This window comes from Propithecus coquereli, unplaced genomic scaffold (genome assembly GCF_000956105.1).
Source record: "Propithecus coquereli isolate 6110/MARCELLA unplaced genomic scaffold, Pcoq_1.0 Scaffold235, whole genome shotgun sequence".
In the NCBI taxonomy this organism is placed as follows: Eukaryota; Metazoa; Chordata; class Mammalia; order Primates; family Indriidae; genus Propithecus; species Propithecus coquereli.
Genome location: NW_012147897.1, coordinates 6221619 through 6244950, shown reverse-complemented (window position 1 = coordinate 6244950; position 23332 = coordinate 6221619). Strand labels below are relative to the sequence as shown.

Here is a 23332-nt window from a genome sequence, read left to right as displayed (position 1 = left end):
CAATCCCCTTGAGCCATCTTCTGTGGCACAAAGAACAAAGGACATTACCCTGCTCCTCCCAACCACTGGCCTGAGGCAGGGATATAGGTTTTAGTTCTCAAAAAGGGTAAGGAGGTTTTGAAGAGACAGAAAACATTTTTACCCTTTTTCAGGTCATTTTCTCTGTTACATATTCCCCACTGTCAATTTTACCCTTCAATATCTATGGGAGGAGGGGCAACACAGTCATCAAGCTACCTCCTGCTGAACGTGGGTGATGTTTTAAATGGAGGGTACAGAGGATCAGGTGAAAAAGGGCATAAGCAATAACTACAACCATGAGGATTGACAAAGTGAAATGGACTGTAACCTTGCACACAATGTCTGATACAGGCTGGGTTAGAAAAGAAATATGGGACCTCTGAGTGCACAGTGGTACCCTGGAGGTGATCCAAGAGATCAGCTTCTACAAATTCAGAAATCACGTACAGAACTACTTGTACCAAATAAGGTTTAGGTTAACACATTCAGCAGTAAGACAGATCAACAGAGAGTTGATAGCCTGGGGAAATACTTATTAAGGAGTTGTCCCTCTATCCTACAGACAGAATAAAAGATTTGCGAAAATATCAACATTTTCATTTTCCCCTTTTTCTAAAACAGATACTTTAGGTTGCCTAAAGGCTGGCCCCTCCACTGGGAGCTACACCTCTTTACTTTGGAATGATGAATCTAAGGTTTTTACTCCTGACAATTTTAATGAGGTATGAGTTGTTAGAGACACTTCATAGGGTCCCTTCCACTTCTATGTTTTCAACTGGGGCAGGGACCTGAAAGAGGCAAACTCATGCATAGTGGTGAGTACCTGACCCACTCATTTCACATATTGCTCTACTCTGCTTTCTTTTATTCATGGTTATATTACCATACTTACCTCAGGGTACTAGGAAGGGCCTCTCATAAACTATTTCTTAGGGGCTTAACTTAAGCCTGCTTCTAAAGGGCTACCCTTCTCCAGAGACAGGCAAGCGGCAATACCTTATCTCACTTTAGATGGGTTTCCTGTATCAATTCTAGGATGTATGCAATTTCCATTTTAGGAGCAGGGCTTTGCGGGCTTACCTCCGCTACAAAGGAGGGTCCATTAGCACTCTTGTGAAATGGCCAGGGCTCTGTGGAGTGTGCTCTTGGGTTCTGTTGACAATGGGGTGCCTACTGTCATCCTCGCTGTTGAGCTGAAGTCCCAGGTGGCAGTGCCACCACCATGATCACTGAATATCCATTCAGCCTCCAGAACCCCTAAACATGCATGTTGCAAAGGCTCATTCTCTTTGGCTGGCAAAAGGGCGGCAGGATTGAGAATAAATGCAGTCTTTAATAACAACTCATGAGTAGCTGTTACTGTCTGGAAGCAAAGAGGCCATCCTCTCACATTGTTCAGTGGCTTTGAGAAGTATCCCACTGGCCTGGCATATCTCCCAGCATCTCTACTAAGACTCCAAGGCTCATTCTTTGTTTTTTGTATTATTTAAATTCTTTCTGTGAGTCAGGCAACCCCAAAGTGGGGACAATCATAAGACTCTGTTTTAGTTTTTCCAAAGGCATTTTGACAGTCCATGGTCCAGATCAAGGGTTCCACATCTGTCCCTTTAAGGGCCCCATATTATAAGGGCTTTGTCATCAGTCTAAAGTGTGGGATCCAGACACAACAGAACCCTGTCATTCCTAGGGACCTTAGATAAGTAACCGGTTGTTTGCAAATCTGTCCAATTGTGGGTTCCACAAGTCCCTTGCTAAGCTCTCATCAAGCAGGGCAGGAGAGCCCTTTTAAAGCCCCTAACATAGTCCAGCAGCAATGTGAGGCCACCGCAGTTTCAGGATCCTGCCACTTAAATGCAACTGAGTATCATTCATAGGCATTTGTTCAATATCATTAGTGGTGCGTAGATCCTGCACGTATCTATACTTATTGGTGTGGGAAACTAAATTTTTTCTGTATGTCCTGGGGTCCCATCAGCCTATATGGCCTTACTCACTTTTGCTAGCTTTCTTCTTGCCAATGCTGTAATGACGTGCAGGTCTGTTGAGGCCTGAACTTTAAAAACGAACTGTTCCGCAAAGGCAGTCTCCTGCATGTTTCACCAGGCCCTGGTATTCATCTATCAGGAGCTTAGCAGTGCCCTCTGAGGTGAGTTTATGTCGATTTTGGAACAGCTCTAGTGCTCCCATTGCTTGTCTAGATCTGCCCCCTCGGCCCGCTGTGGAGAGTTATCAGTCACCGCCTGCCGACAGCTGCCTCATACTACCTGGTTTGCAGAGTGCCAAGCGCAGCGGGTGCCAGGGGTTGGGCCACAGCAGAAAGGTGTGGAGGGGTGCTCCTTCTTTCAGACCACTTCTGCCCATGCAGCTTGGCACAAATTGAATCCCCACTGTCAATGTGCACGTAGGGATTCTATAGGGATATTTCAGTTGGAGCTACTAGTGAGGCAGGGGGCCCCCGGGACCCCTCCTTTGTCATCTGAGTCCTGGACTTGAAGAGACCATTTGCTTTCCTGAGGGTTTCCTGTTACCTGGACTCCTTTGCAATTTTGGGCAGGGTTCTTTCCAATGTCCTCTTCTCCAAAAAGCACACTGATTGTATCCCACCCTAAGGTGGCCTTTCCTTTGACTTCAACAAATGCCCTACCACAGGGCTGGAAGGTTCAAAACCCTCCCCAAATGGGTAGAATCAGGGTCTAGTGTGCATGCCTAGGAACTTACCCAACAAATGCGCTGGACACTTTCCAAATACATTTCCTTTTCCTCAACTCAGTTCGGGTTGCAGGGAGCTACATCTACTTCCAGGAGACAGAGATGGGAGTTCCCTGGAGCTAAATCAAGCTCCAGCAGCTATTGGGGCCATCCCTTGTTCTCTCATCTCAAGAAGAAGTTGCTCCTACCTGCAAAGACCCACAGCTTTTACCCAGGGCTGCTCCCTTCCTCTTCCAGCAATCCTAAGATGCCATGCCACCGGCGTACCTATGGGCCCACCCAGGGATACCAAATTCTGTTACTGAAAGTTCAGCATTTGTCCCAGAGGCCGCATCAGAAGAATGAGGACAAGTGGTTTGGAAAGAAGAAAAGAGAAGTTTATTTATTAATTTGCCAGCAAATGCGGAGGTTGGCAGACTCCCATCTCAAAGTACCAACGTTCTCAACACCTTTCCATAATTAAAACACTCAATAAACTAGGAACAGAAGGGAATTTCTTCAATCTAGTCAAGGACATCTACAAAAAACCCACAACTAACCTTATAATTAATGGTGAAAGACTGAAAAGTTTTTTCCCTAAGATCAGGAACACAGCAAGAAGGTCTGTTCTTTCCACTTCTATTCAACAATGTACTGGAAGTTCTAGTCAGGGTAATTAGGTAACAAAAAGAAATAAAAGGCATCCAATTGTTAAGGAAGAAGTCAAACTATCTCTATTTGCAGATGACATTATTTCGTACACAGAAAACCCTGAAGAATATACACACACAGGCATGCGCGTGCACACACACATCCCTATTAGGGGTAAAAAACAAGTTCAGCAGAGTTGAATACAAGAGTACAAACATACAAGATCAATATAGAAAAATCATTGGTATTTCTACACATTAGACACGAAAAATCTGAAGACGAAATTAAGAAAACAATTCCCTTTACGATAGCATCAAAAAGAATAAAATACTTAGGAATAAATTTAACAAAAGTAGTTAAGACTTGCACGTTAAAACTACAAAACATTATTGAAAGAAATTAAAGACTTAAATAAATGGGAAGATATCTTGTATTCATGGACTGGCAGATATAACATTAAGATGTCAATACTCCCCAAAGTTATTAACACAATCCTTTTCAAAGTTCTAGCGACCTTTTTCCAGAACTTGAGAAGCTGATCCTAAAATTCATATGAAAATGCAAGGGACCTAGGGTAGTTAAAACAATCTTTTTTTTTTGAAACAGAGTCTCACTCTTTTGCCTGGGCTAGAGTGCCATGGCGTAAGCCTAGCTCACAGCGACCTCAAACTCCTGGGCTCAAGCAATCCTTCTGCCTCAGCCTCCCGAGTAGCTGGGACTACAGACATGTGCCACCATGCCCGGCTAATTTTTTCTATATATTTTTAGTTGTCCGATTAATTTCTTTCTACTTTTAGTAGAGACGGGGTCTCACTCTTGCTCAGGCTGGCTTCGAACTTCCGAGCTCAAACAATCTGCCTGCCTCGGCCTCCCAGAGTGCTAGGATTACAGGCGTGAGCCACAGCGCCTGGCCTTAAAACAATCTTTAAAAAAAAAAAACAAAAAACTTGGAGGACTAACACATTTTCCAATTCAAAACTTAACTACAAAACTACAGTAATCAAGGTTGTGTGGTAATGGCGTAAGGATAGGCATATAAGTTAATGTAATAGAATTGAGAGATGATAAATAAACTCACACATTTATGATCAGTTGATTTTTAACAAGGGTAACAAAGATAATTTAATAAGGGAAGAACAGTCTTTTTAATAAATGGTTCTGGGGCAAATGAACATTCACATGCCAAAGAATGAGGGTAGACCCTGACCAAACATCACATACAAAAATTAACTCAAAATGGACCAAAGAACTAAATGTAAGAGCTAAACTATAAAATTCTTAGAAGAAACATAAGTATAAAATCTTCATGACATTGGATTAGGCAATGGTTTCTTAGCTATGATACCAAAAATATAACTGACCAAAGAAAAAATAGATAAAATGTACTTGGGCAGAATTGAAAACTTTTTTCCTTCAAAAGACACAATTAAGAAAGTGAAAAGAGGTCAGATATGGTGGCTCATGCCTGTAATACTAGCACTCTGGGAGGCCAAGGTGGGAGAATCATTACAGACCAGGAGTTTGAGACCAGCCTGAGCAACACAATGAGACCCTGTCTCTACAAAAAATAAAAAATTAGCCAGGTGTGCTGAGGCAGGAGGATCTTGAGGTTGTAGTAAGCTGTGATGATGCCACTGCACTCTAACCCAGGCAGAGACCCTGTCTCAAATTAAAAACAAAAAAGTGAAAAGACAACTCACAGAAGAAAATGTTTGCAAATCACATAACTGATAAGAATCTAATACCTAGAATATATAAAGAACTCATACAACTCAATAATATAAACACAGCTAACACAACTTAGAAAATGGCCACAGGATATGAATAGACATTTCTCCTAAGAAGATACATAAATGGCCAATAAGCACATGAGAAGATGTCCAACATCATTATTCATTAGGGAAATACAAATCAAACTCACAATGGAAAACCACTTTACACCCACTGGGATGGCTATAATCAAAAGAATGCACAATAATAAGTATTGGCAATGATATTGAGAAATTGCTGGTAGGAATATAAATTGTGCAGACACTTTGAAAAACAGTCTGGCAGTTCCTCAAAAGATTAAACACAGAGTTCCCACGTGACCCACCAATTCCAATCCTAAGTAAATGTTCAAGAAAACTGAAAGCATGCATCCACACTGAAGGAACTAAAAATATCTCACCCCAAAATATATTTCTTTGATATATTTCAAGATGGCTATTCAGAAAGGCTAGAAATACAAGAATAGCTAAAAAGCTGCCTTTCGTGGGAGAGATATGCATCTGTAAAGGAAATAAAAATAAACAACAGATGCAAACAAGCTTTCTCTGAAACCCCTCCCCTCCCATCTGGATCTAGGAAAGATTAACTGAGAATCTGAAACTTTCAAAGGTCTGACAGAAATATTTACCACAGGCTACCATCTATTCTTCCTGAGAGCTGCTACCTGTGAGGTTTCATCTACATACCAAGAATGCCTTTGCTAGCCAGGCCTTTCTTCTTTCCTCCCTCCCATAACCTGTCTTGCCACCATAACCTGTTTTGCCAAGGTTCAAGGCCCTGTGGTTTCTGTAACCTTAAGATGCTATAAAAGTGTCAACCATTTGGTCATTTCTTTGAGTTTTTCATTTTTTGTGTGACTCCTGTGCCCATATGCATGTTAATAAAATTTGTATGCCTTTTTTCCTGTTAACCTATTATCACTTTGCTTTATAGTCTCAAATTATTGAACATTCTGGGGAAAAATTTAAACTTCCCAATAACACAAAAACTTGTACATGAATGTTCATAGCAGCATTACTATATGCCAAAAATGGAAACAACCCAAATGTCCACTGATTGATAAATGGATAGACAAAATGTGGTATATCCACATAATGGAGTATTAGTCCACTAAAAAATGAAGTATTTCATGCTGTAACATGGATGAACTATGAAAACATGCTAAGTCAAAGAATCCAGACACAAAAGGCCACACATAATAAGATTCCATTTATACGAAATGTCCAGAACAGGCAAATCCATACAGGCAGAGAAGAGATGAGTGGTTGTCCGGGGTTAGGGGGAGGGGAGTAACAGGGAGTGACTACTAATCGGAATGGGGTTTCTCATTGGGGTGACGAAAATATTCTGAAATTAGATAGTGGTAATGGCTCCACAATTTTATGAATATACTTAAAATTACTGACTTATATACTTTAAAAGGGTGAATTTTATGGTATATAAATCATATCCAAAAAAGGATATTCACCTAAATATCCACAATATTACCAACAAAATCAGGAAATTAACACCAATTTATTACTACATGTAATTCTCAGACGCCATTCAAGTTTTTTTAAGCATTCTAATATCATAAATATAAATATAAACACACAACAAATACACATTCACACAGAATCCAGTCCAGAGTTATACTGTATTTAGTTGTCATGTTTTTATCTCCTTCAATCCAGAATAGTTCCTCAGTCTTTGAATTTTATGACAACTATACTTTTGAAGATTATAGGTCAGATGTTTTGTGTAATGTCCCTCAATTTGGTTTTGTCTGATATTTTCATATTATTAAATTCAGATTATGCATCTTTGACAGGAATATCAGAGAAGTGATGCTATGTTCTTGTTACTGCATCCTATCAGATGGCACACAATTTTGATCTGTCCCATTACTGATGACATTCATTTGGTTGCTTGACTAAGGTACTGTTATCTGCTAGCCTTCTCCACTGTAAAGGTATTCTTTTTCTCTCCTTTATAATTATTTTGAAAAGAGGTACTTTGAAACAATGTAAATAAATGGTTCAACAGCAACTCTTACTTTATTCATTTATTTGTAATCATGTATTATTTCATTTACTGTATCATTTATTATCTTAGTATGGACTCATGATTTCTGACTTTATTCATTGGGTAATTATTATAATCAGTTACTATATACTCTGATGCTCAAATTGTCCCAGATTTGGCCTGTGGGAAACCCTTCAAGTTGGCTTCAGTGTCCTTTTTTATTTTTTATTTGTTTTTTTGAGACAGGATCTCATTCTCTTGCCCAGGCTGGAGTATGCTAGCATGATCATAGCTCACTGCGCCCTCCAACTCCTGGGCTCAAGTGATCGCCTGTCTCAGCCTCCAGAGTAGCTGGGATTATAGGCATGCGCCACCACATCCAGCTAACTCTTTAAGATTTTTTGTACAGATGAGGTCTCACTATGTGGTCTCAAACTCCTGGCCTTAACTGATACTCCTACTTTGACCTCCCAAAGTGCTGGGATTATAAGTGTAAGCCATTGCACCTGCCTCAGTGTCTTTTTGACATAGCCCCATCATTCTTTGAGCATTTCCATTCTTTCTGGCATAAAAAGATGTTCCAGGCTCATGTTATCCTTTTTTTCTGTCCAGCCCTTGGAATCAGCCCTGGTTCCTTTTAAGGAGAATGATTTTTAGAAAATAAGATCTAGATGGTAGGTGTGCTCTTTGGCTTTGGAGTCTCCTGCTCCCAGATCCTGTCATGGACAGAGTTTGAGAATATACATAAGTGCGTATGTATAGAAATATGTAAATATGTATATATATAAACAGGTATAAAATATACCTTATTAATATATTTTTATACTGATTATATATGGAAGTAATACTTTAGATACACTAGGTTAAATAAAATATATTATTAAATAAATTTCACCCATTTCTTTTTACTTTTTTCAATGTGGCTACCAGAAAATTTTGAATTACAAATATAGCTCACATTTTATTTCTACTAGACAGTGCTATTCTAGAAGTTTCTGGGTTAGTGATGGGGAACCAAAAGGTCAAAAGATTTAGGACTAGATAAATGGCCTCCTTAGAGCAAGGATAAGAACTAAAAATCCTTGTACAGCTCTAAATCCTTGCTAGCTAGAGGTGACAGACCATTCAAATGGACACTATAGAGACATAAAAGAATGCAGGCACCTAAGAATAAGAATATATGTTTTGATCAACTGATTATGTCTTTTTAAGATGTCTCCACGTGACTCTACTCTCTAATGCTGCTCTAAAATTATATATGCCAGAACAGAGGTGGTCAAAAATCTACATATTGCTTTCATTTATTTTCTTTAGGGACAACTCACCCGTTTCCTTCTTTACTTAGTCAGTAGGGATCCTTTGACCTGAATTACAAATCCTATTTTAATCATCCTTTAGTTATATGCTCTTTTCTCAAATTCGAAGTATCTCTGAATTAAGAGAAATAAGCATTTTGTCAATTTTGTCATTACTAACCTGCATTTCATATTTCAGAGTCATGTGGAAGCACCAGGATCCCATTCCTACCACTGAAATTAAAACAAATAAAAAAACAATTAGCATGAAATTCTTGAGGGTGGCCAAAGTGACTTGAGAAGACAATAAGACATTTCAAAGCACTGAGTTTTAAGAAAAACAAAGCTTATAAAATCTTGTGGCAAGATTTATTAATAGCTGACTCTGAGTAAGCTCTATAATTAATGAAATTTTGGAACAGAAGAAAACAAATACAATATAAGTTCTCTTAAATTCCCTCCACTAAGTGACTTACTAGACAATATTCCATTATTTCTATAAAATATATTACCTGATACTCAGGATACATTAATACTCATAGCTGGTCAGCTACTCTAGTACTCCCTTGCACTTCTGTTCCAAATAGCTGATTTGTATGCTTACTAAGAGCCACCCAGTTATGTTTCTTTTCAAACCTGTTAATGCCATTGTATTTAGTTATCAGAAATATGACTGTAAAAAGAGAGCTGCTATTTCTCCAAGAACTATTTAATATGCTTAAAATAGACTCAATAAAACTGAGCTGCTAATAAAAAATGCTATTGAATTAGGTGTGGTTGAGATATCTGTGAAAGATTTTGGGAAAAATACAAAAAAGTCTAAAAGGATTCTGTGTTCATGTCTCAAATTTTTCCCAAGTGCCTCCATTTTAAATAAACTGTTTTCATCTTAGGGTTTTAAAAAATGTTTGATTTTTAATTCAAGAAGCACTAAGTAGAACTAAAATTAGGGTTTCATATTCAAAGGCCATGCCCTATATCAAATAATTGTCAAAGATTATACAACTATATGTTTTAACAAAAATAAAACTTTAAGGTATGTGTATATATTTTTTCAATAATTCTATGCTTCAATTTAAAAAAATTAACTGACCAAATATCAACCCCTATAACATCTAATAATAGGGCTTCATTGATTAAGTCCAGATCAGCATTTACTGAGCACCTCCTATTTGCCAAATTCAGTTATAGATGCTGAGGTGCAAAGGTAAGATCCAGTCATTGGCCCTAATGAACCATATAATCTAATGGAGGAGAAAGGCAAATAAATGGAGGATGTATGGAGATATGCTTAGAGCACCAATGGAGCACAGAGGAGGGACACTTATAAAGAAAATCTGAGGCCGGGCGCGGTGGCTCACGCCTGTAATCCTAGCTCTCTGGGAGGCCGAGGCGGGCGGATTGTTTGAGCTCAGGAGTTCGAAACCAGCCTGAGCAAGAGCGAGACCCCGTCTCTACTAAAAATAGAAAGAAATTAATTGGACAACTAAAAATATACAGAAAAAACTAGCCGGGCATGGTGGCACATGCCTGTAGTCCCAGCTACTCGGGAGGCTGAGGCAGGAGGATCGCTTGAGCCCAGGAGTTTGAGGTTGCTGTGAGCTAGGCTGATGCCACGGCACTCTAGCCTGGGCAACAGAGCGAGACTCTGTCTCAAAAAAAAAAAAAAAAAAAAAAAAAAAAAAAAGAAAATCTGAGAAAGCAAGAATGATGGTAGAGGTTGAATTTAAGAATGTATAGGAGTTAGCCCAACAAACATAGTGAGTAGAGGTGTCACCAAATAGTTTGTATGAAGTGACCTGAGAAAAATTCCAAACTATTTGTTACTCTTGCTTTAAAAAAAAATCACTATATACATTGTTATTATTATAATACATTATTTTTACTCCTCAAAATGAGATGGGGGAAATAAAAGAGTTATTGCATTCATTTCACTAGAGAAATAAGGAAGTGGGATGGTTCCTGTCTTTTTTCCAAAGAAGAAGTTAAAAGGTGCAAAGGTGGATAAATTATTTAATGGAAGGGGGAAAAAACCCTATAGGTCCTCTAAAATCATACAATATTCTAGGAAGTAAAAAAACAAAAATGACATGGGTTGACTATTTATTCTGAAAGGTAGAACGGCCGCTTCATCATGCCTCACTCAACGGCTGTTTTTATCAAAACTATTTCGAAATGTTCTCTTGTTACTGTTAAATTACATAGCATTAAAAGTCTGATTTTTTATTTTTTTGCCTTGGCTCACAGAGCCATTAAAAGTCTGACTTTTTAGAGATTGCTACAATTTATTTCCTTTCAACAATCTGTGCAACACATAAAAAGTATTCTGATGGAAAATCTATTCTGGTGGCTACTGAGTTTTCAAATTCCTTTGAGAAAGGGGCAGCAATAGGTTTATTCCTCCATTATTTTTGTTATTTTCCTCTCTTTTAAAAATTACTGTGCTGCAATTGACCTTTCTATACATTTAGAATGCAAAGAGATGTAATAGAACAGCATCGCATTTCTATACAATATTTTATGTTTTGCCCCTAAAAAGCAAACTACCAATTTTTGCTAAAGCTTATTTACCAGCTTTACTGATATATAATTAACATATCATAAAATTCACTAAAGTATACAATTCAATTATTTTTAATATATTCAGACCTCCATCACCTCCATCTAATTTTAGAACATTTCCATCACCTCAAAAAGAAAGCTCATGCCCATTAGCAGTCACTTTCCATTTTCTCTCCACCTCTCCAGCTCTAGGCAATCATTAATCTACTTTCTGTCTCCATAGATTTGCCTATTCTGGACATTTCATATAAGTGGAATCATACAATATGTAGTTTTTTATGTCTGGCTTCTCTTGGCATAATATTTTCAAGGTCCATTTACATTGTAAAATATATCAGTGCTTCATACCTTTTATGGATGAATAATATCCCACCATGTAGACATACGTTTTATTAATATTTATCCATTTACCAGGTGATGGACATTGTTATATACTGAACGTTTATTACAGTGGGGACTCGTAGCACGAAATGAGCAAGAATTCTCAACACGAAGATTAGAATAGTTTTAAAGAAAGAAAGTTTATTTTACTTCCCCAAGGTGGGGGAAGGGCATGATGCAAGAGAAAGAAAGAAATGTCAGCACAGAGGACAAGCAGCTTGGACTTTTTATGGGGATAAAGGGAAAAAAAGAGTGATTTTTGCCAGCTGATAGCAAAAAGGTTTTTCCTTTTTTTTTCCCTTTTATCTATGAGGCTGGCTTAACATAGTCCTTTGGAATGTGGTCTGGCAAGAGCAAGAGCTGTGGAGCTCACACCCCTTCTATCTGCTCAGTTCTTTTCAAGTGCTGGAAAACAAACTCTCAAATAAAACAATGTAAGCCACAGGTGGCTAATCAAAGGGCTGTTGTACTGTGATTTTTCCCTTCAAAGGGGCAATTATGTGCTATGAGTTTATTCCTCTTTCTTTCTGTTAGAGAGTTTATTGGCAAGGCCATCCTTTCAATGTTTGTGTCCCTCCCCCCAATTCATATGTTGAAGCTCTAACCCCCAAAGTGACAGTAGTTGTAGGTGAGATCTTTGGAAGGTAATTAGGTTTAGATGAGGTCATAGGGGTAGGGCCCCCATGATGGGACTAGTGTCCTTATGAGAGGAAGAGACTGAAGTGTGCTTTTTTTCTCTCCATTGCACAAATGGAGGAAAGGTCACGTGAGATACAGCAAGAAAGTGACTGTCTGCAAGCCAGGAAGAGGACCTTCACCAGGAACCAAATCAGTTGCTACCTCGATCTTGGACTTTCCAGCCTCCAGAACTGTGAGAAATTAAAGTCTGTTGTTTAAGCCACCCAGTCTATGGTATTTTGTTACGGCAGCCTGAGCTAAGGCAGACATTTAGGTTGTTTCTACCCTTTGGCTATTATGAATAGTGCTGCTGTGAACATTCATATGCAAGTTTTTGTGTGGACATATGTTTTCAGTTTTCCCAGGTATGTACTTGGGAGTGAAATTTCTGGGTCATATGGCCTAGCATTTTGAAGAAGTGTTTTTCAAAATGTCTGTACCATTTTACATTCCCATCAGCAATATATTAGTTTCTCCACATCCTTGCCAATACTTGCCACTGGCTGTCTTTGTGATTATAGCCATCCTAGTGGATGTGAAGTGATATTTCACTATGATTTTGATTGGCATTTCCCTAAAGTACCCCATTGACTTTCAACAAATATTTACTGGGCATTTAATATTCCAAGCATTTCCCTTATGAGAAAGGAGTGAACAAAGAAATATGGTTTCTGTCTCAGAACTTCAAACAAACCATTAAAAATACAAAAAGGGAAGTTTCAGAGCTATGGGAATATACACAAAGACTAATGTTATTCCCTCATTTCGGGGGTCAAAAGAGGGCTCTCTGGGGAAATAACACTTAAGCTAGGACTTGAAGAACAAATTAGAGTTAACTAGATGACAGAGCTTTTTAAACAATGAAATCATTCTATTTAGATTCTAGAGTAAAGACAAGGTTAGTGTATTCAAAGAACTGAAAGAGCTTGGCTTAAATTATGAACAATTTGGAGCAGGAAATCCAGTGATAAGAAGGGCATGCATGGTTTGTAGGAGCTAGATTAGGAAGAGCTTTTAAAGCCAAGTTTTAAACTGATTCAGATTTGGACCTTTATCCTAAGGACAAAGTAAAATTGTTAAAAAACTACACACACATACACATACACACTGTGGGGAGTGAGCTCTGTGGCTAGTGAGTGCACTGGAACAGGCTTCCAGGAGTGGAAAGACGGGCAGCAGTGGGCAGATGAGACATGTCCTTTATTGGCGGCAGGGGGTGGGGGGGTGTGTGCAGCCACAGTGAGAGCCAGAGCACTGCGAGAGCTTATATATGGCTCAGAACAACAGTGGCAACATGCCACGGGAAAGCGTGATCACATGAGTTCACATAGCAGATAACACCTTGGTTACATAAGTGTGCTGACTTATGCCTCCCTGGAAGGCTGGTGGAAGACACTCCAGCAATTACTTTAGTTTGGCCTAAGAAATCTATTGTCTATACAAATGCATTTCCCTTACACACACACACACACACACACACACACTCCGGCAATTAATTTGGCCTATGCCTATACAAATGTATTTCCCTTACACACACACAAACACACACACACATACAAGGATTGACACGATTAGTTTTACAGTTAAAAAAATATCACTCTGGTTACAAGGCAAGATGTCTAAAGTAGTAGTCTCTCAACTTTGATAGCAAAAAATGTTTTTAAGGAACTCTATATATTTGTAAATTGCATACATACTGTGGTGCTAAGATACAATATATATTTTAAAACACATAAAATTGAAATTTTAAAAAATGAGGTAAAGAGTAGCCATATACAAATACAAGTTAAAGAGTTTTCTTCCTGCATCCAAACAGATAATTCTTCTTATCCGTTGGAGTGTGACCATCCTACTTGGTAACTGCTAGTTTATTAATGAATAAACTCCTTGCGAGGCATACCTGGAACTTCAGAATGTGGCTCCACTAATATCTTTCATTGCAACTTGTGGTTCAGTCACAGCTGACTGCCTTGTCTCTGATCTCACACTACTAACTCTAGTCTGCTTTGCTTTTGCTCATCCTGTGCTCACCCTGTCCTTTCTGCTTGGAATACTTATTCTCTCCATCATTCAATTCTACCTGCCCCCAACTTATGTCTCTGATTATTGAAATTTTATGCAACTTCTGGAGCCATTTTAATTTTGCTCTTTATTCCTTTCAATTGTTTTCTTTTGAAATAATTTCAAACTTTCAGAAATGTTGAAAGAATAGTATAGTGAACTCTTGTATGTTCTACATATTGGTTCAGATTCACCGATTTTTAACATTTTCCTAATTTTTATATATATTTATTTTTCTCAACCATTTATGAATCAGTTGGATATATCATGTCCTTTTACCACTTAATACTTCAGTATATATCCCAGATCCATTTTAAGTGTCATCTCCGAAGTCAAATCTTCCTCTGCTTCCTTTCCAGTTAAGCCCACCACACAAGGTGTCTAAGAATTAATGTTTGGCTAGGCCAGTAGTTATCAGCTTTTGGAGTACACTGTTTTGCCTATACAGCTTTATAAATGCTAGGCCAGCCCAGAAACTTGTGATTCAATTGTTGCCATGGTACCTATATTTTAAGGAGCTGTCAATGATTCTGCTGCACATCAAAAGCCAAAGATCGCTGTTAGATTCTAAGGCATGGACCATGTCTCTACAGTTAACTAAAGAATCTCTAGAACTTAGCATAGTGCCAGGCATATAGGGAACACTTATTAAGTATTTGCTGATTGGCTGATTTTTTTTCCTCCCCCCTCAATAATCCACTATCTCACAAGAAACAAGGGCTGGAGGTGATTTGCAAAGGAAAGTGGGGAGAAATAAATTAGGTGCCTGAAATCAGTTGTCTAATGTGAACCAGATGGGGAAAACTCAGCCATGTCTCCATACTTCTCAAGTCATCAAAGGAGAGTTTAGGAAGCATTTTGGTCATTTCCTCTCTAATTGGTGATTAACTTGAATGCTCTCCAGGCACATTAAAATACTGAAATGAAAAGGAGACAAGAAGATAAACGCTTACACTGTGAAGCTCTTAAAATGTTTCATCACACTGACAATACCCAGTCCAACCAAAAACTATGATGTGCTTTAATAGGGAAGGAGAGTAAAAACCCTTCTAGCTGTAAACAAGTTACAAAAGCAAAAGAACAATAAAAAAATTCCACCAAAGTTAGCAACAGCTGCATGATATATTTCAGTAAAGATTTTTATTTATGAATGTTGTGATGAAATATAAGTTGTAATTTAAGGCTGCACTTAAAATTGTCTCGATAAGAAACAGGTACTTTAGAAACTATTTCTTCACTGTATAACTTTATTTATTTATTTTCATTTATTTATATATTTTTAACTACACACTGTCACAAGAAACCAGTGTATAAACATTAACATGTCAGGGTTGATCCAAAGCTTAAAAGAGGATCATTTTGTGGTAAGAATATGAATCAAGACAAAATTAGAGGAACCAAATAAAACAATTTAAAAGCCAGAAGTGCAAGTATAAGGCACATATTTAAAATCAAACATATTTTCATTAGATGGGAAGAAAAATGAAGGCAAGGTATGATTTCAGATCTTGTTTATTAAATTCAAGAAAAGATAGGAAAATAGTCAATATTATCTTTCTCTCAATAGAACATATTTTCTGTGGTTATAACAAGGCTATCAAGAGAAAAAATCTCCACATCAGCTGTGGAACTTGTTTTTTTCCTTTTTAAATTCTGAATCACAAGGGTGGTGCAACAAATTTAAACATATTCTCCTAGTCACAATTCTCTCCAAAACCTGACCAAAAAAATCAACTAATGTTCCCTTAAGATTAAAATATCTGATTATTCACTTAGACTTCAGATAACTGAGTTAGAGCTGCTGGTGTGTTAGGAAGTGTATAAGACTGGAACTCAATGACTAGGGTTCAAGTCTCAGTTCTGCTCGATAGGCAATCCTAAATCCATTTAACATATCTGAGCCTGTCTACGTGTGAAATTAGTTTACATGTGACATGTAAAATGTTTTTTATTTCTTTCAATGAGACTATTATAACTAATGTGCGCTGTTTATGAAAACTGCCATCAGATTTTTACAGATTAAATTCCAAACAGTCTATATTTAGTCTAATTAAATCTATACTGAGTCTAAAATAATTCTCTGGTTCTATGTGAACACTGCTGATTCTCACTTCTGTTGGTAATCTGTGTCACCAACACAGGACCAATGCTTTCCTTCCCTGGAGCAACGTATTTCTACCTAGCAAAGGCCAATCGGGCCCTTGTGCTCTAGGATACCACCTGTCCTCTAAGATCTTCACTTTATTGTCACCTTTCTCTCCTATATCAATTTCTACCTCTCTAATGGATTGTTTGCATATTTTCTAATATCTCCCAAACCCACTCTCCTGCCCCATTTACCTGTGCTTCTTCATTTTTCTGAGTTCTCAAAAAAATTGCCTCTATTTCCTCACCTCTCCTTCCTATCCATCCCTCAAACCTATTTGCACTACTGAAACAGCCATTTTCTATTTCATCCTACTCAATTTCTTAGTAGCATTTAATAATTGAAACACTTTCCTCTCTAGTTTTTCTCTAGTTTTCTGTAACACTCTATTCTCCTGGTTTTCCTATCGTATTAGTTGCTTCTTAATAGTTCCTTTGTTGGCTCCTAATATTTTTATTCTTTTTTCAGAGGCTTATGTTCAATGGGATTCTTCTTTCTTTTTTTTTGTTGAGACAGAGTCTTGCTCTGTTGCCTGGGCTAGAGTGCCGTGGCGTCAGCCTAGCTCACAGCAACCTCAAACTCCTGGGCTCAAGCGATCCTCCTGCCTCAGCCTCCCAAGTAGCTGGGACTGCAGACATGTGCCACCATGCCCGGCTAATTTTTTATATATATATTTTTAGTTGTCCAGATCATTTCTTTCTATTTTTTAGTAGAGACGGGGTCTCGCTCTTGTTCAGGCTGGTCTTGAACTCCTGACCTTGAGCAATCCACCCGCCTCAGCCTCCCAGAGTGCTAGGATTACAGGCATGAGCCACCATGCCCGGCCGGATTCTTCTATTTTTAATGTCTAAATCAGCAGGGGCTGTAAATTCAAAAGCCCACAGAGGCATATGAGTAAAATGTTAAGTAAAAGAAAAGAAGGAGCAGTGTAGAGGTTATGGGCAACAGGACAGACCATAATAAAGAGAAAACTGGAGAGAATGGTTCAGGTTGATTGTTACCATGCACAAATACAGGCTCAGTGTTGTTGGATTTTCTAATTATTCAAGAGAAGTCAGAGATCTGGATTTTTATGTAAATTCTCCCAATTTTCAAATGTGGGCAACTAATTAAAACCATAGCTAAAATATGTCTGCATTTCAGAGTCTGCCTTTGGGTGATAAACTTGTGATATTTATGTCCATCCTTGGGCCCTCTTGTCTCTCTATATCCACTCCCTTGGTGAGCTTGTCAATTTCCATGACTTTAAATACCAGCCTTAGGACAATGATACCTAAACCTTACCTTTGAATTCCAATCTCGCATACCTAAATGCCTGTTTGGCTCACTTAATGTCTCACAGGCATTTCAAACTCAACATAATCAAAACAGAGTGACAGATCTTCCCTCCAAATCTCTTTCTTAGTCTTCTCCGTCTCAGTTAATGGAAGCCCTACCTACACAGTTGCTCAAACTAGAAACCTGAAAGTCATCTTTAAAGGTTCTTCGCTTTCTTTGAACCCCCGCATTTAATGCATGAATGAGTCCTCACAGGCACTACCTCCAAAATGTATCCTGAGTTATCTATCCACTTCTCTCCAGTCTCCACAGGTGCCATTCTAGTTAAACCACTATCATCTCTCACTTAGACCACCACAAGAGCCTCTATTAACTGGTTACTTAGCTTGTGCTCTATCAATTCATTCTCCACAGAGCTGCCAGGGTTATCTTTTAAAAATATAAATAGGATCATGTCACTCTCCTACTTAAAAACCCTCCATTGGCTTTTCATTGCTCTTAGAATATAGAGCAGACTTTTTACTCTGGCCTACGGTAAGGCCCTCTGTGATCTGGCCCCTACCTAAATCCTTTCAACCTCAAATTCTGCCATTCTCCCTCTTGACTTCTAAGACATATTAGGGGAAAGTCAGAAAGTACACAGATAATTATAATATGGTGCAATAAATGCTATAATAAAGGTATGTGTTGTATTCCATGGGAGAATAGAAAAGGGTCATTTGATTCTAGCAGGAGACTGGGGAAGGTTTAAAGGAAGGCTTTCTGAAGGAAGCAGAGTCCTAAATGATAGATATGTGGAGTTTACCAGACAAAGAAGGTTAAAGACAGATGTGAAAATACATATAGAACTAAAAACAGTAAGCATTAATAGTTTGATACAGCTACAGTGTGGGGTACATGTAGGAGAGTTGTGGAACATGAAACTGGCAAGGTAGGCAGTCCAGATTAGGACCAACTTGTTAAGGAATACAGATTTTAAGATAGGTTATCTCAAATAAGAAAATGGTTCAATTGAAAGAAGTAGGCGTGGCTGGAAAATAGGGGAAATTTAGCACAGTAAACCAGCTTTCACTACTGATATACACCAATTTACTAGGAGGTGAATATTAAAATTATTCAAATCACCGCAAATAAAATCAAGACTGGAGAAGATATTTACATCAAAGGAACAAATGTCAAAAATGTGAAAACCAAATGGCATTTATTGCTCCTTAATTTATGTAAATTAGAAATTCTGGAGATAATGTAAAAAAGAGTTTTCTAAGTTTTCTTTTCTTTGCATGCAAACTGATTCAGTCACATGGAGAATAAAACATTTTATTAATATCAGAGAGCCTATTTTAGCTAACATTTCATCATGATATTTCACTTGAAGAGCTTCATTTGATTTGCTTGGTTTTGGCATCAAAGTTAATATAAAATTTCTATCTGTAGAAATTATCCAGGGCATTCCACAAAACAAGTAACAGGGACAGGTTTCCCCATATGATCATATCCAAAGTGAAGTCTGATGCAATCAAAATAAAAATGGAATTGGAACAAGGAGGTCAAGGTACCATCTGCATCTTCTAATTAGATGTTCATATTCATAACACTTTACTGGAGTTTTAAGAGTCTCTCAAGTGTATAATAGAATGTCACTCAGTTGGAACCTCTTAACTGAAATATTTTGGCAAGCTACCAGCCAGAATTTTCAAGATTATAATAAAACACATATATGCTCTTATACACATGTATTTTGACTCATCTGACCACATTGAAAATAGTGTACAAAGGTTTTGGAATCAGACTTAGACTAGAATCCCACATTTATCACTTACTACTTAACTTTAGAAAGTTGCTTAAATCTATTTGAGACTCAAAATAAGTAAAATAAGGATGTAAATAAGGATGTAAAATAAGGATGATAATGTTTGTCATGAAAGGTTGCTGTGTGGATTACTTGGCACGCACCTGGTATACAATAGGGATCAATAAATTTTGTTTTCTAATCCCTAACTCAAGCTATGAAAAAACTGATGTATATAGGTGGTATCATTAGATTTTGGAAGCATGTTAGCTTATTTGCCATGACAGAAAATTAAAAGTCCAAGAAGTACTATGAGTTCCTTTTAAATCACATCAGGGTTTACCTTGTTGCATAAGAAGGGACCTAGAATAAATAATACAAGGAGAAGGCCATGTTTCTGTAAAGTGTCCAAGAGATCAGTGACTTTGTATACAATTATTTTTAAACGTACATACTCAGCTAGAGCTTTTAGTGTTATTGGTGTTGTCAAAACAATGCCAGCTACAATTTTCAGGGCATGCATGACTATAGCTTTCCAAGTGAAGTTAGCATTCACAATAGAAACAAAATGCACTAATATTAGAGTGGCAGTAGAGTGCAGTGGTCAAAAGCATGAGCTTTGGAGAATTGTCTTAAGAAGTTTGGACTTTATCCCTATACTTATGAAAAGCCATTCACGGTATTTAAAAAGAGCTTTTCTAATTGTTTCCCATCTACCCTCAAGGGAACTGATCATTCCCTTTTCTAATCTATCAATTATCTAGTATTATAACCTTATTATAGTAATCTGTGTGTGTGTGCGTGCACACACACGGCCAGAATGAAGCTAGAACAATAATAGATATGATAATAGCAGAAATGAGACTAGATGTTATATTTTTATACCTGTTTTCTTAGAAAATAATTATCTGTTGTTCAATCATTGTAATATTCCTGCTCCAGCCTAAAATACTATGAAACATTAGCCACGACTGAGGCCATAGGAACCACGTAAAGAGCCAGTATTCTAAAGCATCCACTCAATTTCTTCTTGATAAGAAGTTTTATACTGTTAAGATAATTTAAGATGACTCTCATTTAGTCTGGGAGTGACAGACTATAGGTATGATCACACTAAACTTAATTAAGGTTGCTCCATGCAAAGTATTTCCAATCATCCTTTTCTTAGGAAAATGAGTTTGTGTTTCTGACATTTCCACTTTTGTAACTTTCTATTTCAGGATTGGACTTAGAAAGAGATAATAAAAATCTTTAATAGATTTTATTCCTTCCTACTCTGCTTTTTACATTTTTACCATTTTACAACTTTATTTTGTTTTTCTTGTTACCAATTACCTACTCATTTAAATAACTGTACAACTACAAACAGAATGCACAACAGATTTGTACAAACAGATTTTGTTGTTATTGTTTATTTATTTGCAATTCATCTCCCTTCACTGTAACATAAGCTCTTCAGGGACAAGAACTTTGTCTCTTCTGCTGGTACTCAAAAAAAATCTTTGTAAAAGAAAGAATAAATGAACACATTTCTATTTTAAAGGACTAAGATAAATAAAAATTTGTGACTTTAGGAGTAAAGAGAAAAATCTCATGGAAAATGTTTCTTTTGGCTTGGTTCTAGCTTACCTAATGTACAATTTTAAGTTATTAGTGTATGGCATGATACAGATTCTGGGTTCAAACCTGGCTTCATTTACTAATAGTGTGATTTTGGGCAAGTTACTTCTCTTCCACAACACTACTTTTATAAAATGAGGTTAAAAAAAGAGTTCCTTATAGGTTGTGTAGAGTTTTAAATGAAATAATCAAGGTACCTGTCACAGAGCCTGGTGTATAATAAATGCTCTATGAATAATTACTACTGTCTCTCCAAATTCCAACAACATTAACAGCAAATTTTGTGGTCATGAAAATTAATGACTAATCCAATATCACACGAAGCTTGGAAAATTCTAAGAATCCTAATGTCAAACACTAAATACTAACTGGGCAGGTAGAATTTATCTTCAAATAACTTGTTCTTAGTTTTTAATTTATTCTCTTAATTTTATTATGGAACAAAGAGTATTAAACTCATTTGAATTCTCTTTCTCTATGAAGAAGAAACAATTTCACTGATTTTAAAAATATTTACTTAAATATTATCATTCCCCCTTCTATTTATTAATAGCAATTTTTACTAAAAGAACTATTAGAAAAATACAGTCAGCCCTTCATATCCACGAGTTTAGTATCTGCAAATTCAATCAACCACTGATTCAAAATATTTGAAAAAGAAAAAAAAAACAATAAAAATAACAATACAATAAAAAAATACAAATAAAAATACAGTATACAACTATTTATGTAACATGTAATCTACAGATTTTTTTTTTAACAAGAGACAAGGCTCACTCTGTCACCCAGGCTGGAGTGCAGTAGCACAGTCATAGCTCATTATAACCTCAAATTCCTAGGCTCAAGTGATCTTCCTGCCTCAGCCTCCCTAGGAGCTGGGACCACAGGCACATGCCACCATGCCTGGCTAATTTTTTTATTAATATTTTCTGTAGACAGTATCTCACAACGTTGCCCAGGCTGGTCTGAAACCTCTGGCTTCAAGCAGTCCTCCCACCTCAGCCTCCCAAAGTGCTGAGATTGTAGGCCTGAGCCACTGTGCCCGACCTAGAGATGATTTAATATAGATGGGAGAGTGCACACAGGTTTTATGCAAATACTACACCATTTCTATCAGGGACTTGGCCATCCACAGATTTTGGTATGGGTGGGTGGTCATGGAACCAATCCTCCGCAGATACTGAGGGACAACTATAATCAGAGAAGAGAACTTACATTGATCTGTTATGAGCATCTCTTTCTTTCATAAAATGTGTGTATTTGTGATATAGTAAGAAATCAAAGAAAAAGAGAAATATATTAGACAAAGGGACTGGTTTCAAAGCAGCTGTAACTGGGATGCTGAGTTAAACTGAAGTCAAGCTTACTAGAAGAATTGGCAATTGCCCAGGGACACAGGGTGTAATTTTCTGAATTCATTCTCATTGCACTTGGTGCTTTTTCTTTGTAACACTCATTATAACTGTAAGTACATATTCATGTATAAAATGGTTTGATTAATGTCTGTCTCCCCCACTGGACTGTAAGTTCCAATGAACAATGGTTTGAGAACTATACCTAGGCACATAATAGATTCTCAGGAAATATTTGTTGAATAAATTTAAAAAGAACTAGGCCGGGTGCGGTGGCTCACACCTGTAATCCTAGCACTCTGGGAGGCCGAGGCGGGAGGATTGTTTGAGCTCAGGAGTTCGAGACCAGCCTGAGCAACAGCGAGACCCCGTCTCTACTAAAAATAGAAAGAAATTAACTGGACAACTAAAAATATATAGAAAAAATTAGCCGGGCATGGTGGCACATGCCTGTAGTCCCAGCTACTCGGGAGGCTGAGGCAGAAGGATTGCTTGACCCCAGGAATTTGAGGTTGCTGTGAGCTAGGCTGATGTCACGGCACTCTAGCCCGGGCAAAAAAGTGAGACTCTGTCTTAAAAAAAAAAAAAATTTAAAAAGAACTAAATTCTTAGTGGATCTAGGCTTTAAGCCAGAACACAATGACCCTCATAAGTTACTAACAGTCTGTTCCTAAAATACTTCACAAAGCCAAGTTTCCCAATTCTTTCTGCTAAATCTCCCTCAATTCCAAAAACTAAGTGTATATCAGTTAAGCAATTGGTATGGAGTTTGGGTCACAAAATTAAAATACTGAAAATCTTGTTATGGTATTTAGTAAACATCCTTGATTTGTAAATCAAATCTGTTTCCAGGTAAAGTTTAGTGTTTTTCTCTTCTCTCCTCTCCTCTCCCTCTCCCCTCCCTCTCTCTTTCTCTCAGTGTGTGTGTATACACGCACGTATATTTGGTTGGGAGACTTAGTGAAAAATTCAAACAAGAATATAAAAAAGAGACTTTAATAAGATTTGCCTATTATTTAGAGATGTTTAAAATAAA

The 23332-nt window shown here is 37.4% G+C and overlaps 1 protein-coding gene across 3 annotated transcripts in view; it reads right to left on the bottom strand.

The window, feature by feature from the left end:
• ACER3 (alkaline ceramidase 3) overlaps nucleotides 1-23332 on the bottom strand; it is a 119376-nt gene that overhangs the window by 46805 nt on the left and 49239 nt on the right. For 2 of the 3 annotated variants that reach the window (XM_012645589.1, XM_012645590.1), the window contains one exon: nucleotides 8611-8663. The exons of the other annotated variant lie outside the window; for it this stretch is intronic. In XM_012645589.1, coding sequence (XP_012501043.1) covers nucleotides 8611-8663 — 53 coding nt within the window. The remainder of the gene's footprint in view (nucleotides 1-8610; nucleotides 8664-23332) is intronic. 3 annotated transcript variants of the gene reach the window in all.